At 37.9% G+C, this 14,238-nt stretch overlaps 1 protein-coding gene across 4 annotated transcripts in view; it reads left to right on the top strand.

The window, feature by feature from the left end:
* Window positions 1-11,285, top strand: part of esyt2a (extended synaptotagmin-like protein 2a) — a 45,441-nt gene extending 34,156 nt beyond the window's left edge. For 2 of the 4 annotated variants that reach the window (XM_014022036.1, XM_014022037.1), the window contains exons 13-25: window positions 99-188; window positions 299-394; window positions 884-985; window positions 4,169-4,231; window positions 7,047-7,121; window positions 7,208-7,294; window positions 7,379-7,528; window positions 7,760-8,211; window positions 9,026-9,124; window positions 9,215-9,346; window positions 9,425-9,530; window positions 10,310-10,359; window positions 10,803-11,285. In XM_014022036.1, coding sequence (XP_013877490.1) covers window positions 99-188; window positions 299-394; window positions 884-985; window positions 4,169-4,231; window positions 7,047-7,121; window positions 7,208-7,294; window positions 7,379-7,528; window positions 7,760-8,211; window positions 9,026-9,124; window positions 9,215-9,346; window positions 9,425-9,530; window positions 10,310-10,359; window positions 10,803-10,848 — 1,548 coding nt within the window. In that variant the 3' untranslated portion in view covers window positions 10,849-11,285. The remainder of the gene's footprint in view (window positions 1-98; window positions 189-298; window positions 395-883; window positions 986-4,168; window positions 4,232-7,046; window positions 7,122-7,207; window positions 7,295-7,378; window positions 7,529-7,759; window positions 8,212-9,025; window positions 9,125-9,214; window positions 9,347-9,424; window positions 9,531-10,309; window positions 10,360-10,802) is intronic. The other 2 variants (XM_014022038.1, XM_014022039.1) reach the window with 2 other exon arrangements.
* The last annotated feature ends 2,953 nt before the right edge of the window (window positions 11,286-14,238 follow it).

Genomic DNA, 14,238 nt, shown 5'->3' with positions numbered 1-14,238 from the left:
CTACTACTACTACTACTACTACTACTACTACTACTACTACTACTACTACTACTACTACTACTACTAATAATAATAATAATACATTGTATTTCTATCAGTGGTTTGATTTGGATGAAGTGGCCCATGGGAAGCTGCACCTCAGACTGGAGTGGTTGTCTCTGCTGTCCAAGCCTCAGAAACTGGACCAGGTACAGCGGCACAAAAACGTATTTAAAATATAAAAATAGAAGTACAGAAAGAGGTCAGGACTCGAAGCTTGGCAGGACCAGAACTAAAACATTTCTGTCGCTGCACACAGGTGCTGGGAGCCATCAAGGCAGACCGCGGTCAGGCCAACGACGGCCTGTCGTCCGCGGTTCTCGTCGTCTTCCTGGATTCAGCCAGAAACCTGCCGGTGAGTCAGCAGCAGTCACATCCTTCTGCTTTTTTAACTTTTCCTCTCGTCGTTGATTTCTTCTTGAAGGTGAACAATTTAGAAAACTAATATTTTAGAAACATTTTGTCACAACGGCAGTACAGAACAATGACCCTGGATTTAACATGAGTTTAAACTGTGTTTGCACCAKAATTATCTCATTTAAGAAAAACAAAGCTTGTTTTCTGCATGTATGGTGTCAATTTGAGAAAATTAGCTTATTTTTTTTAATGAGGTGAAACAAGTTTTTCTGGAGTTGACAGACTATCATTTCCTATTCTCAAAGATTATGTTAAAATGAAAAATATATTGAGTACGGCCATTCTTGTAAAAAAAAAGTTTGTTTTTTCATATGAGAGTTATTTGTATTTACATAAATCTTTGTAGTGGTTGAGTTTTAGTCTTCACCTTCTTCTTCTCAGCCTCCTCTTTTCTTCTCTGCCTTCTCTTCCCCCCTCCCCTCTGAAGAGCATCTTTGAGGGGGACGTGGGCTCTGGCTATTTAAAGGAGAGGCGTGAGGGCAGCCTTGTGTTTTGTGAGAACACGTCTTCTCTCTATAGGACCTTATTTGTGAGTCTGTTGGCTGTTTTCTGCATCTTGCACTAGTCTGGAGAATGCAGAAGAGTGGTTACTTTTATTTTATTTATTTATATTAAGTTTTTAACTGTTTGCCCGATCAGCATGATCCCCATGCATGGGTTTAATTCCCAATAATATCATTTGTTGTTGAAGTTTTTGTTTGATTCTAAAATTTGAGGGATGTGACAAAAAAATGGACAAAATGAAAATGATAAAACCAACAGGATAAGTTAGTTTTATCAAAAACATCCTTCCTCATACAGTTTTTCTCCAGTTATTTCAGTTCAGTTCAACATACTTTATTGATCCCAAAGAGAGATTACATTTAATCATGAATAAGTACAGATTACACAGAATTAGTCTKCATGTTATATTTAATGTGAGTTTCATCTGATTGGTCAACTTCACATTTCAGTATTTATGGTTCATTTTCCATAAATCTACATTTTCCTGTCAAAATGCCAACAGATTTTGTACTTTAGGAGTTTTACAAATCTTATAAAGGAATAAATATATATTTTTGTTTTAAAGCTATTAAAAGCGCTCATGTAGCAACTTCAACCAAATGAGATTTCTCATCTAAGCTGTTTAAACTTGCAGCAGGATATCATTCTTCTTGGTCAAAAATTGTGTAATTTCATTTTTCACAGATAAACAATAATATATAATAATGTAATAAAGGTTGACAAATGACAGTTGCAAATTTAGCTTTAGATTGAAGTCACTGATATCGTTCAATCATAAGTATTTTTGAATGAAAACTTGAATAAAAACTTGATTCGTTTGGTATATTTTTGTGTATCTCATTTAAGAAAAACAGTTAAAATATGTTTTGGTCTTTTTAAAATGAGATTTTAAAGATGAGTAATTAAAAAACTGATATTTTAAAAGGAAAAAAATGGTCTCATCTCTGTAGATGTGCTATTTAAACAGTAATTTAAAATATAATCCTAGTAGGACATGGATCACAAAATGACTAAAAAATAAATCTCAAAATGGAGGAAGGAATGCATTTTGATTTAAGTGAAATTTCTGAAGCAGGAAGGGTGAATTATTTGTGGATTGCTTCCCTCCATCCATTCTGTTTYCCTTTTTTTTTACTATATGCTATAAAAGATGGACACAAGTTCAGATTTTCAGTCTTTGTAGTAAAATCTAAAGAGAAATCCTGTAATCTTTACAATTCTGATTTAAAACATCTCTGAATTACTTCATTTCCAACCAGGAGCTTCTGTCCATTTTTCATAAACAGGATGCTTTAGAAATATTGTGTGTTCAGGTTTTCCTCATCCTTCAAATCAAGTTCAATCCCTGTAAAATTACCAGTTTGAAACACACTGATGGATTTTATACAGTTACTAAGGTWTAAATGGATGTAGTATGAAGGCTACATTGTACTAACAAATGTTGGGATTCTGTGATTTAAGCTAATAAGACAACWGAAGATTCATGAAATCTCCCTTTTCTTTGTCTTTTCTCTTTTATTTATCAGTTTAAAAGCTTATGTTATTAACAAGCTCTGACGAAGTTTGACAACTAAAACTGATGAAGATGATGCCCACACATTAAACTWGAATTATTTTAAAAATAAATGCCTCATATTTGTTCTATTTTTTTATAAAGTGAACAAAATCCATTCTTTTCCACGGTGGGATGACCTTGTTGCTCTAAACACAGTTTGYTGTTCGTGACTGAGAAACCAGGGGATTTTATTTCATCTGATCTCATATTTTTCATYTCAAAACACCAAATCTAACCGTCAGTTTATCGTTGTTTTAGTCATTCTGACACTCATCCTGTGCTGTAGTATTTAAAAGAAGACATATCCTGCAAAATCCACCTTTTTAGATGTTAAATACATTTTGTTGTACTTGGAGTCTCTAGGCGGCAGAAAAGCAGAATTTAGTCTCTTCTGGTTCAAAATGTTTATTTTCTGTTTGGGTCAGATTTTTCAGCCCGTTCAGTTTTTTCTGTTTTCTATGACGTTTTCTGAGCTTTTACGTCAAATTATCTGCAATGGAATTACCAAATAAGGTCTGGACCAATTACAATTTCCCCGTCTTAATTCTCCTCTGGGTCTGGGTCAGACTCTAGTTCTGGGTCAGACTCCAACATGTAAGGCTGAATGAAGTCTTCTGTTGCTGTCATCTTTTAATTAAATTGTAAATAAACCTTTTCTGCATCACTACAAAACATAACTCCCCTTCTCTCAAACCAGAGTGGACCGGTTTGGAAGCAGGAGGGGGGCGGAGCTAGAAGCGTCTTAAAGCARTAGTAACAAAACTGCTGCTTTGAGGCACATGGCAGAAAAGTGGTGAAAGAGGAGCTGGTAAAGTTAGAAAAAGAAGGAATTCAGACCAAAGCTTTGTTGTTCTACTTTATAAAGACCCGAATGAAGGATTTAAATGTGAGAAGGAAGGATTTAAAAGCAGGATATGTCTACTTTAACAAGAGTTCAACCAAAGTTTTCTAGCTGAGAAATTCTAATAAATACTGGTTAAAATCCATGTAATTTACAGACAATCTGTATTATGACTCTGTACAGAAGACAATCCGTAAAACTTGACATTTATGAACTTCTATAAATGTCAAGTTTTACGGATTGTCTTCTAAAGTTTTTAAAACTTTAAAAACAACATCTCAAAAGTAACTATTTAACTAACACATCTGAACATTAAGGAATCATCGGATCCGTCTGCAGGAGACTTCATGCAGCCAAGATTTTTGAGCTGACTATGCTATGATAAACATCAAAATGGAAACGAAATAAGTTGGTTTGTGTAAACCTGTAGAGCTTGTGCTGCAAAATCTTTGGTGTACCACTAGAGGGAGCTCTGTTACAACCGTTTGAGAACCATGGTTTTATATGTTGAGCAGAAAGGTTTTCTGAAAAACGAAACTAGTTTCTGCATCTCAGCCTGAATCTGGTGTTTGTTTGAGCTCTGTCTTTAATTCTCATTTCATCAAGGAGTGGCATTAACCATGTGATCATCCATGTTGTCTCTGTCTGTCTCACTCTTTGTGGTTCATCCTGGTCCTTTGGTGGTGCTGGTGGGTTCTCATCAACTGGTCCTCCTTCCTGCATGCTCTTCTCTTTCCCCAAAATAACCCCCCTGGTGTGTCTGTTTGTGTGTTGCTCTCTCCTGACTTGTCACTGGGGGAAAAAAATCAAAGCGCAATCCMTTAGAGTTCAACCCAACGGGGCTGAAGAAGGCCTCGGTCAATAAGGCCATCAAGGTAACAGCACGGCGACAAAGTACACCCATACAGCCCAGACGCCGAGAGGCGAATACACTGAAAACACTCAGCTCACGATAAAACCAGGAGGATGTGGACACTGATCTGTGCGCCGACTTTTAAAACCTCATGGAAACTGATTAGAGAAGTTTACTTTTATTTAGTCGCAGAGCACGTTTACGTTTTAACAATCTTTATTAGTTACTCACTAATAATAGAAAACAAAACACAGGTTCCAAGATTTGATTGTAGTAGAACTTGTGTTAACATTTAAGAACCTAAAACATGAACATTTTAAAGCTACTAACTTAGAGAATGGATAATTTCTAGAACACTTTGAGGTGCAGGTTTATCTAATGCTGCGCTCCATTTGCAGCCAAACTCAAAATTGTAAAGTCAGATTGACGTTCGTTCCAGTTTCCAGCTTGTCTGATAAATGCATCTTAATTCTTACAACAACAGCGCTCTACACGGCATTATGATACCACAAACAGCGTTAAAACATATCGCGTAATAATCGCTGTAAAGTCCTACAAGTACGACTGACAACGTAAAGTAAACAGAACTGCTAAAAATCATAGACGAGTTTCACTCTGATGTGAGGAACAGCCATGTTGAAATGATGACGTCATGCGTGGTCGGGTATGGTCGTGTAGCACCGACTTCATCCGTCCGTCCGTCCTTTTGCTTCCTCTTACCCGGGGTCAGGTCTCGGGGGCAGCAGCCTHAGCAGAGACCCAGACTTGCCTCTCTCCAGCCACTTGGACCAGCTCCTCTGGGGGAATCCCAAGGTGTTCCCAGGCCAGCTAAGAAACATAATCCCTCCAGCGTGTCCTGGGTCTTCCTCTGGGCCTCCTCCCAGTGGGACGTGCCCAGAACACCTCACCAGGGAGGCGTCCAGGAGGCATCCTAACCAGATGAACCACCTCAACTGGCTCCTCTGGACGTGGAGGAGCAGCGGCTCTACTCTGAGTCCCTCCCAGATGACTGAGCTCAGAGGAAACTCATTTTGGCTGCTTGTATCCACGATCTTATTCTTTCGGTCACTACCCAAAGCTCGTGACCATAGATGAGGGTAGGAACATTAACCGACCGGTAAACCGAGAGCTTCGCCTTCTGGCTCAGCTCTCACTTCACCACGACAGACCGGTACAACACCCACATCACTGCAGATGCAGCACCAATCCGCCTGTCGATCTCCCGCTCCATTCTTCCCTCATTCGTGAACAAGATCCCGAGATACTTAAACACGACTTCCTGACTCAAAATTACATTGGGGCGTGTTCCAGTCGATATTTCAGACTTGGAAATTCGAAATTCCGACCTCAGAGTTCAACTAGAACGCAGCATTTGATCTTAAAGGTTAGGTTTCCTAAAGCAGGAAAACTTCTGAATATGTGGAACCTGTAACTATTTACACAGAATACTTCAAATCGGGTCAAAAGGGTAGTCAAAATTTTGTCACTTGGGGATTTATTGAAAGAAATGTGATATAATTCAGTAAAAAATAAGGATATTTTTTGGGAAGGCTGTTATCCCATTATATTTGTTTGTGATGCTAAACCAAACTAAACTTGACTGATCTATTGTTAGTTTATTCAGAACTATGCATTCATTAGCCAACAGCTGATTGGTCCCTCCAAAATTCAAAAAAAAGGAAAAAAATTAAGAAAAACCATCCTCAATTTTGCAAAACATGTTTTGACGCTCACTTGCGATGGTTTTTGGGTTTTCTGAAAGTGTTAATACAGAGAAGGGGAGAAGGAAACATATTTACTGAATAAGTTCTGACGTAGCAAACATTTACCTCACATGATTGATCAGCTGTTCTCGTTGTTGCCGTCTTCCTGGGATTTTCCCATAAGAACTGAATTTCTTTCTCTACGTCTCCGGACAGCATGTAACATCCCCAATACTAGATGATGTTACAGAACAATTATGGCTTTCCTGAAACTTCTCTCCATTGTCCCGAGATGAGTGGTCACAGCTAGTTTCTACTTCCTGTTTATTACAGCCATGCGTAACATCAACGTCGAAAAGATGCTTTGCGTAGCCTGGTTGATTTGTTGCAAACTAGTAGATGGAAACCGGCCTAATTTGCTTTTTTTTTTTCTTTTTTGCGATATTTTAAGTTCACTATTAAAATAGGATGGAAACATGGCAACAGTGTTGGTGTCCACATCCTTTTTTACCACAAAGTGCAGTTCAGTACAGTTCTATTTTATATTTATTAAGTGGAAAACATCCTAAATACTCAAAAGTCATAAGACAGTTCCAAAAACAGTTGCATTAGCTGTTAAAGAGCTAATCTGCGGAAACTAAAAACTCTTTCTGGATAAGTTCCTCCACGTATTTTCAGAATCCAAACATTCACTGATCAATGTAAATCAGGTCTAACATTGTGTTGTACATAACAGCATTGTTACCATCCGTTCATACTCACCTCTGTTGATTTCCCTTCTTTTAAATTGAGCTGCTGTTTTTCTGCACTCTCTGGGTTCTGGAACTTTTAACTGTTGGACTTTTTTTCCCCAATTTATTTTGTCTTGAAGATCAAAATTAACACGTAATGGGCTCAACGAATAAATTTTAAATGCATCATAGCAGAAAACATGTTTTACGTATTTGAATTGAATAAATTTGAGGAAGATGTAGCCTGAATTTATTAAGAGCTCATTTAACATGATTTATTTATATTATATCATCACATTACAGTTGTAAGAAAACACTTGTCTCAGAATTTGTTGAATGATGTGCAGCTGCTCAAGCTGGATGTTATTATTTCAGTTTTGTAAAATGTGTTATTTCCCTGCAGTCTGGTAAAAAAGTGACCAGTGAACCCACTCCGTTTGTCCAGTTCACAGTGGGACACCAGTCCTTTGAAAGCAAGGTGAGCTCAAATCTGCATTTTGATAAATAAAAAACCATGGAYCATCTTTGATTATTTGAGCTTCCATTTTCTTTGATTGTTTTCAGGTCAAATATAAAACCAATGAACCAGTTTGGGAGGAAGCTTTCACCTTTTTCGTCCACAATCCCAAAATCCAAGAGCTGGAGGTTGAGGTCAGACCCTGAGCAGTTTGAAAACAATATTAATAATAATAATAATAGTTTTCTCTCAGCTCACCCTCTTTATTCATCTGTTAGGTGAAGGATCAGAAACACGAGTGTTCGTTGGGAAAGATCACTGTTCCTCTGACTGACCTGCTGGAGGCAGAGAACATGACTCTGAACCAGCGCTTCCCTATCAAAAGCGCCGGCCCGAGCTGCAGCGTGAAGATGAAGATGGCTCTGCGGGTAAAACYTCAAGAATCTGAGCAGCAGATTCAATGTTTGTGTGAAACTAGAGCTTCCTGAGCAGACTCARGCTGGTCGAGGCAGATGGCTGCCCACCTGTTAAAAGGGAGTCGTTTCTTCCCACTGTCGCCAACGTGCTGCTCAGGATGGGAGRCTGTGACCAAGTGAAGCTCAAATGCATTTTGCTGGAAAAACTTCCTCACTTTCCCYCCACCTTTTGTGTCATTTCAGCTCTTGTGTCTGGAAAAAGACACATCCGTCCCTTCAAACWCCGCCCCGTCCTCCGTGCAGGTCCGCAAGTCCAGTTCCAGCAACCCGCTGCCTCCTGCTTCCTCCGAGGCCTCCAAAACTCCGTCTACTGCTCACAAGCCCCCCAAATCCTCCGTGTCGGCTCAGGACACGCTGACCCGGCGGAAGGAGGTCGAGGAGGCCGTCAGGACTCCAGGAGGTGCAGCTCAGGGTGGTCGAGGAAAAGATGCAGCCACAGTGGGAGGAGGAGGAGGAGGAGGAGGAGGAGTAGGTCAGAACTTATCAGAAACCGGGAGGAGCACGTCTAACCTGAACATCTCGGGTTCCCAGCTGTACCTGGCTGGAGGCAAGGAGTCGACGCCCAGCATCGCTTCGGACATCTCCAACCCGTTCGCTGCTCAGGAGCTGCAGCAGAGAATCCAGCAGCTGCAGAAGTACGTGTTTCTGAAACTGAGCTGCATTTAGTTTGATTTGTTTTAGCTGGTTACACCTRAAATCACAAGTTTATCTGCTGCAGGGTTCCTGCAGATCCTTAAAAAGTCTTAAAAGTCATTGAATTCATCAATCCAAARATAAGGCCTTAATTAGCCTTAAAATGTCTTAAATCAATCTTTCAGAAGTCTTAAAAATGTTAACACATTGTAAGTAGGATGATTGTAACTCATCTCAAATATTAAAATAATTGGTAACATTTATTTTTTAAAATATTTACATGCAGACATTCCCCTTTGACATCACTTCCTGTTTTTTCACATGCAAATATCTCAACAACTGTCCATCTGAGCATCGTGAAATTTGTTGTGTGATATGTTAATAATTTTGTCTTTCCAAAAATGCATCACTTTTCTTACAAAAGTTGATGTCACAGGTTTCATCTACAGCAAATTGGGGTTAAGACCCCACTGTGGGTCCTAAAACTCCAAATTTTGTGTCGTTAAACTGACTTCTAAGAATGTTTTTGCTATGTTTAACGAAAAGCTGTTAGATTTGGATCAAAACAATTGGTCTATTAGCAAAATATTTGAATACTCCAACAAAAAATACTTTGCTGCTACTGTTTTTTTTTTGTTATTTATTTATTTATTTTTTTGTCATTTGTGTTTATTATGAAATTGGTGTTAAATTTAATTTCACTTGGCATTATAAAGTCTTTAAAAGTCTTAAATTTAACTTGCTTTAAACTGTAGGAACCCTGTGATGGAGTTAAGCTCACAGATAAATGTTAAATGGTTCTGTTTCTTCGTTTAGTGGGTCCGGTCCCAACCACTTCCCTCTGGGTGAGGTCCAGCTGACCATCAGGCACAGCTCACAGAGGAACAAACTGATCGTGGTGGTTCACTGCTGCAGGTACAGGGCACTCCAAAAACCAACAAAGTCCGCTGCTTTGACCCCAAAATGCAGTTTAAAATCAAATCTGCTCTGCGTGTTTTCCCACAGAAACCTGATTGCGTTCACGGATCACGGCTCAGATCCTTACGTCCGGCTCTACCTGCTTCCCGACAAACGGAGGTCAGGCAGGAGGAAAACTTCAACGGTTAAAAAATCACTTAATCCACAGTACGACCAGACGTAAGTCTAAACCTGATGGTGTTTTAATTTTTAATTTGCAAACAGCTTCAACTGAGTGGGTTTTTTTTTTCTGCTCAGGTTTGAGTTTAACGTCTCCGTCATGGAGCTTCAGAGGCGAACTCTGGATGTGGCCGTAAAGAACGGTGGGCGTCTGCTTTCTAAACACAAAGGCCTTCTGGGAAAGGTGACTTTTAAAATTCATAATTGTTTTATTGACTGAAGTCACACTAGCTGTGTTTCCATTGACCATGAAAATGCGGAAATTAGAAATTCGAAAATAAATTTGCTCAATGGAAACACGTCAATTTCGAAAAAAAAAGTTTTTCGACAAAATGTTTGCGCTAGGATGAGGTGTTTTTTTTTTTTTGGCCGTATCGAAATTGGTGTTTTTCTCATCACGGGAGTCACGTGATCAACAACCGGCTGTTTCTACTGGTGAAAAAGACGACGATGAAGTAGATAACAGGAAGCAGAAATAGTAGTAATATCACAGAAGTAGTATAAAATAGTAAACTCACCGACTACAATATCCCAAAAACACAGCATACGTAGCCGCTCCCAAGTAGGGACTTGTCTCTGGAAAGCCTCGATAAAAGACGCCGACGTCTCCTCTGATGATGAGCGCTAGTGTCGTGGTAGCAACATGCTATGTGTTTACATCCATCGCTGCCATGTTTGTAATGACTTATCATGAGAACAAACGTATTCACGTGACTTTAATAGCATTTCTTACTTAATGGAAACACTGCCGTTGCGAAACTGTGTTTTTTCGACATTAACAGAATATCGACAAAGTTTTGCACACGTTTGTAATGGAATCGCAGCTAGTGAGTTCTAAATTTTTTTCAGCTATTTTATCCAGTCATATTAAAGTTCAGGACACAACCACTGTAACTTTTTATTTGTTTTTTAACTTGTAACTAAATTTAATGATCTTAAAACAAATCTTGTTTYTCTCGTCAGGTTCTGGTGGATTTGACCAACGATGAAATCAACAAAGGTTTTACACAATGGTCAGTTGTTTTCCTCCTCATAACRTTTGGTTTCAATCCAGGAGATGACAAAATAAGCTTTAATCTTGATTAAATCCCAGTTGTGCCTCCAGCGATTGCTCTGACAGGGCTTTAAAAAGAAATATGATGAAGAAGCTCTGCTGCCAGGATGTCTGCAGCAGAACTTGAAGTTTAAGTTGTTTCCCACCAGATTGGTTTGTGGGTATTTTAAAAGCCCAACGAACATCTAAGGTTTTTTATATTGACCAACAGAAAGTTAAAAAAAAGTTGTACTGGAAACGTTCCTGAACTGTAAACGGCAGAAGTTTCTGGTCACGTGCTTTCTGTCAGAGAACTGACCAGTTGAAGGCTTTTATTTTGAAAAGRCTTTTATAAATCCTAACTGAAATGTAAGAAAAGCAGCCAAGCTTCATCGTTTCTGTGTTCTGCTCCTTGTCCTGCAGGTATGAGCTGACTGAAGACGGGCTGCCAACGCTGCTCCAAGTATAAGATGTCTTCATTATCATCATCGTCATCATCATCATCATCATCATCACCATCATCTGTATAATCGTCATATCGTCACTATTTCGCTTAAGTCCATTCATTCCCCCAAAACCTGTAACTAAATGGAGAAAATGACTCGTCTGACATCACGAGCACAGCTTTAAGAAGTGAGTGRTCAACTAAAGGATCAGAAAATATAAAGATATATATAAATATATATACTTAATGTACTGCAATATTTATAGACAAAGCTATATCTTTTTTGTTTTTTTGCTGCAACAGTTTTGTAAATAATGTAAAATGATGCTGGACAGATAAGGTTTGTATTCCTCAGATATCAGAGAGGTGTGGTGTCTTACTGGCCAAACGATTGTAATTTTATTCCATTAATTTTTATTATTATTTTTATTCTGTTTTATGAAAAACATTCTTGACACTTTCTGAAGTGGAACAAAGGGAACCGTTGCACAAAAGAGATGAAAAAAAGTATTTTGTGATTTTGCTGTTGTGGGTTTTGGTGACATGTTGTTGTTGTTTACACCACAGAACTGTAAACACGGATAAAATGCTAAATATTACAGAGTTTGTTCAGGAAAGATTCCAAATGTAATGTTCTTACTCAAATGACTTTTGCACATTTACATTTTAAAATCTGTCAATCAGGAGCATTTAGTTTCGAATACATCAAGTAAAAATAAATCATTTTTAACAAACAAGCAAAAAACTGTTTAAAATCTTTACATTTTAGAGAAGATTTATTTGAATAAATACTTGATATTTGGGTGTTAACGCTGCACACAGATCAGCTTAGTTCAGCATAAATATTTAAAACTCACAAAAATACTTATAAAAATCTTACATTTTATTATTATTATTACAAGTTTTTCAAATTAAAGAGTACATTCTGGCAAGAGGTAATGTTGCACATAAATTATTAGAACCATGTTTGGATGCTGTTTTTTAAGCTTTTAATCTTCATGTTGAGGATTTATTTTAAGTTTCTAGTCTTTTTGTTTTAAACTGACCTGTCTTGAGTTTTTATTTTACAGAAAAAAACCCAGTTATTTCAAAATAAAACATTAGGCATTCCATTTTTTTCCTCAGCTGTTTTAGTTTATTTCTGAAACATTTATTTTAGTCGATTTGACACATTTACATGTTTTTCTGTTTTACAAGAACCTGGATGTAACTACAGTTGTGCCTCACTCAGTATTTGAGCAGCTTTGAGGGTTTTTTGCAGCTTGTTGCAGTAATGGTTGGGTTTTAGAGTGTTATTGTTGACGCGTCGAGGCACAGACACACAAACATGTAAAACCAAGAGAAAAGGTCCGAACCGAACGGAGCCAGGCCGCAGTAAGAGTCTCTCATGCTAAAATGAAGCTAACGCTAAATGTTGCAGAAAGTTTATGTTGGAAAATGGCACTATTCACTGTAAAGATAAATTTATTTATGAAGTATTTTTACTCTTAATAATAGTACCGGAGGTGTTCAGCCGTGCTGTAGATTGATTGTGTTGCTTTTAAACAAGCAAACAACAACAAAACACTACACAAACTACTAAAAAGGTACAGAATTTCTTCTTTTCCCCTGGCTTCATATTTAAACTTTTCACTCAGGTGTCCTCAAAAGGCAGCAAGAGAAAAGTGTAGCAGTGATAAAATATGTATATTTTATGTACTTCTTACTCTGATTTTGTTCTGACTTTATCTTTTATAATTTAAACTAGTTTTAATGACAAATACACATAATCAGTCTGTTGGACTGTGCAACTCGAACTGCAGCTTTTCTCTTCTCCACACTAAAAGCTGCTGGGTTATTTTGACAACTGCACTGGGTCAAAGCGTGGGGTTTGGTTTGATTCAGTTGCTGGGTTAAAGCTGTTTTTTTTTCTGCCTTTTTAAACCAAAAATTCACCAAACCGGGCCTGACCGGACCTCTGCTTGGTTTGTTTTAGAACCTAGAACTTTTTASTGTGTAGTCTTTGGCTAATTTAAAATTGACCAGTTTTTCCTCATAAAATATTCTCAATATTTTTTTAATGTTTAAAACTCAGATAAACTCATGAGGATTTTAAAAGGTTTAAATCAAACTTCAATCCCAGAAAAAAAAATCTTCACGAAGCGGCTTTAAAAACTGAGGAAAGTCTAAATTTATTGGGTTTTTCTTTTCGTTGCACTGAAACTTTTCAAAGAATGAAAGGTCTAATTAACTTTCTTGTTTGCTCATCCTGTTTATATTAACCGTCTTAATTTAAATATAGTATTTGAGAGAATGTTGTTTCTTTTTGTTTTATATTAAACATTGTTTTTATGCTACAGCTCTACTTCAGAAGGGATTTAGAGCAGAAATAAAATCAGGAGGTGTATTGTAGGTCTTGGTATGAAACTAATTTAAAAAGCAGCATTTTTCTGTTGACCTTCGACCTTCCAAACACAACTTGTAAACCTTTGMTGTGTTGCGTTTACATTCAGCATCAAAAAAGTATTTTATGACCATATAAATTCTGCATTTGTTATATTTTTGTGTCTTCCAGCTGCCTTTAGTTTTGTCTTGTTTTGTTTGCCTCTAAATCATCATTGGTAGAGCTTATTCTCTGAAAGCTGTTTTTCTTCATCTTTTTTTATTTTAATTTTATCTCGTGCCTTAAATCACACGACTTTGCGATGTAATCTATATAAAACATGCTGGAAAAGAAGAAACGTGTCAGAATGTCTCCTCAATGTCTTTTTAAACTGAATAAAGAGCTTTAGCTGATTACCACAGCAGGAGGATGTTCCTGTCATTTTTRAGAGTTCTGAATATTAAAGTAACTCCTAACTTCTGTTTGCTCAGTCTGACAACAGCAGACAGACATTTGTATTTTTATTCTAACCATGGTTCCACCCAATGAGGTACATTGGGTTGGAGGCATCAGGCTTCAGAAGATTGATCTCTGTGGTAAGAGCGTGATGCCATATTGGAAGGGGGCGGGCTGTCATAAACATCAGAGTGAGATTTCTGCATAGAATTGCATGTAAATATGAACCTTTCATTGGTCAGCTTCTGCTGTTGGAAACATCATTGCAGATCTTGGCAACAATGATAATATGTAGGCCTACTGACAAACATTTCTATCAAATCAAAATAACGGTCGTCTACATGAAACGTGCTGACCTAAATGTAAAGTCAGCACATTCAGATTTACCAGTTTGCTCTGAACAACATGGCCGTTCACGCTCAATAACAAAAGGCACATGATGGTGCTTTTATATTGGTATCAAGACGTTTACCCCCCTGGACACTTACCCCCCCTAGGACTAGGACATTTACCCCCCTAGGACACTTACCCCCCCAGGACTAGGACATTTACCCCCCTAGGACACTTACCCCCCTAGGACTAGGACATTTAGCCCC

This window comes from Austrofundulus limnaeus, unplaced genomic scaffold, assembly GCF_001266775.1.
Source record: "Austrofundulus limnaeus strain Quisiro unplaced genomic scaffold, Austrofundulus_limnaeus-1.0 Scaffold315, whole genome shotgun sequence".
NCBI classification, from domain to species: domain Eukaryota; kingdom Metazoa; phylum Chordata; class Actinopteri; order Cyprinodontiformes; family Rivulidae; genus Austrofundulus; species Austrofundulus limnaeus.
Note: the sequence above shows the minus strand (reverse complement) of the source record. Positions and strands in the feature narration are given on the sequence as shown.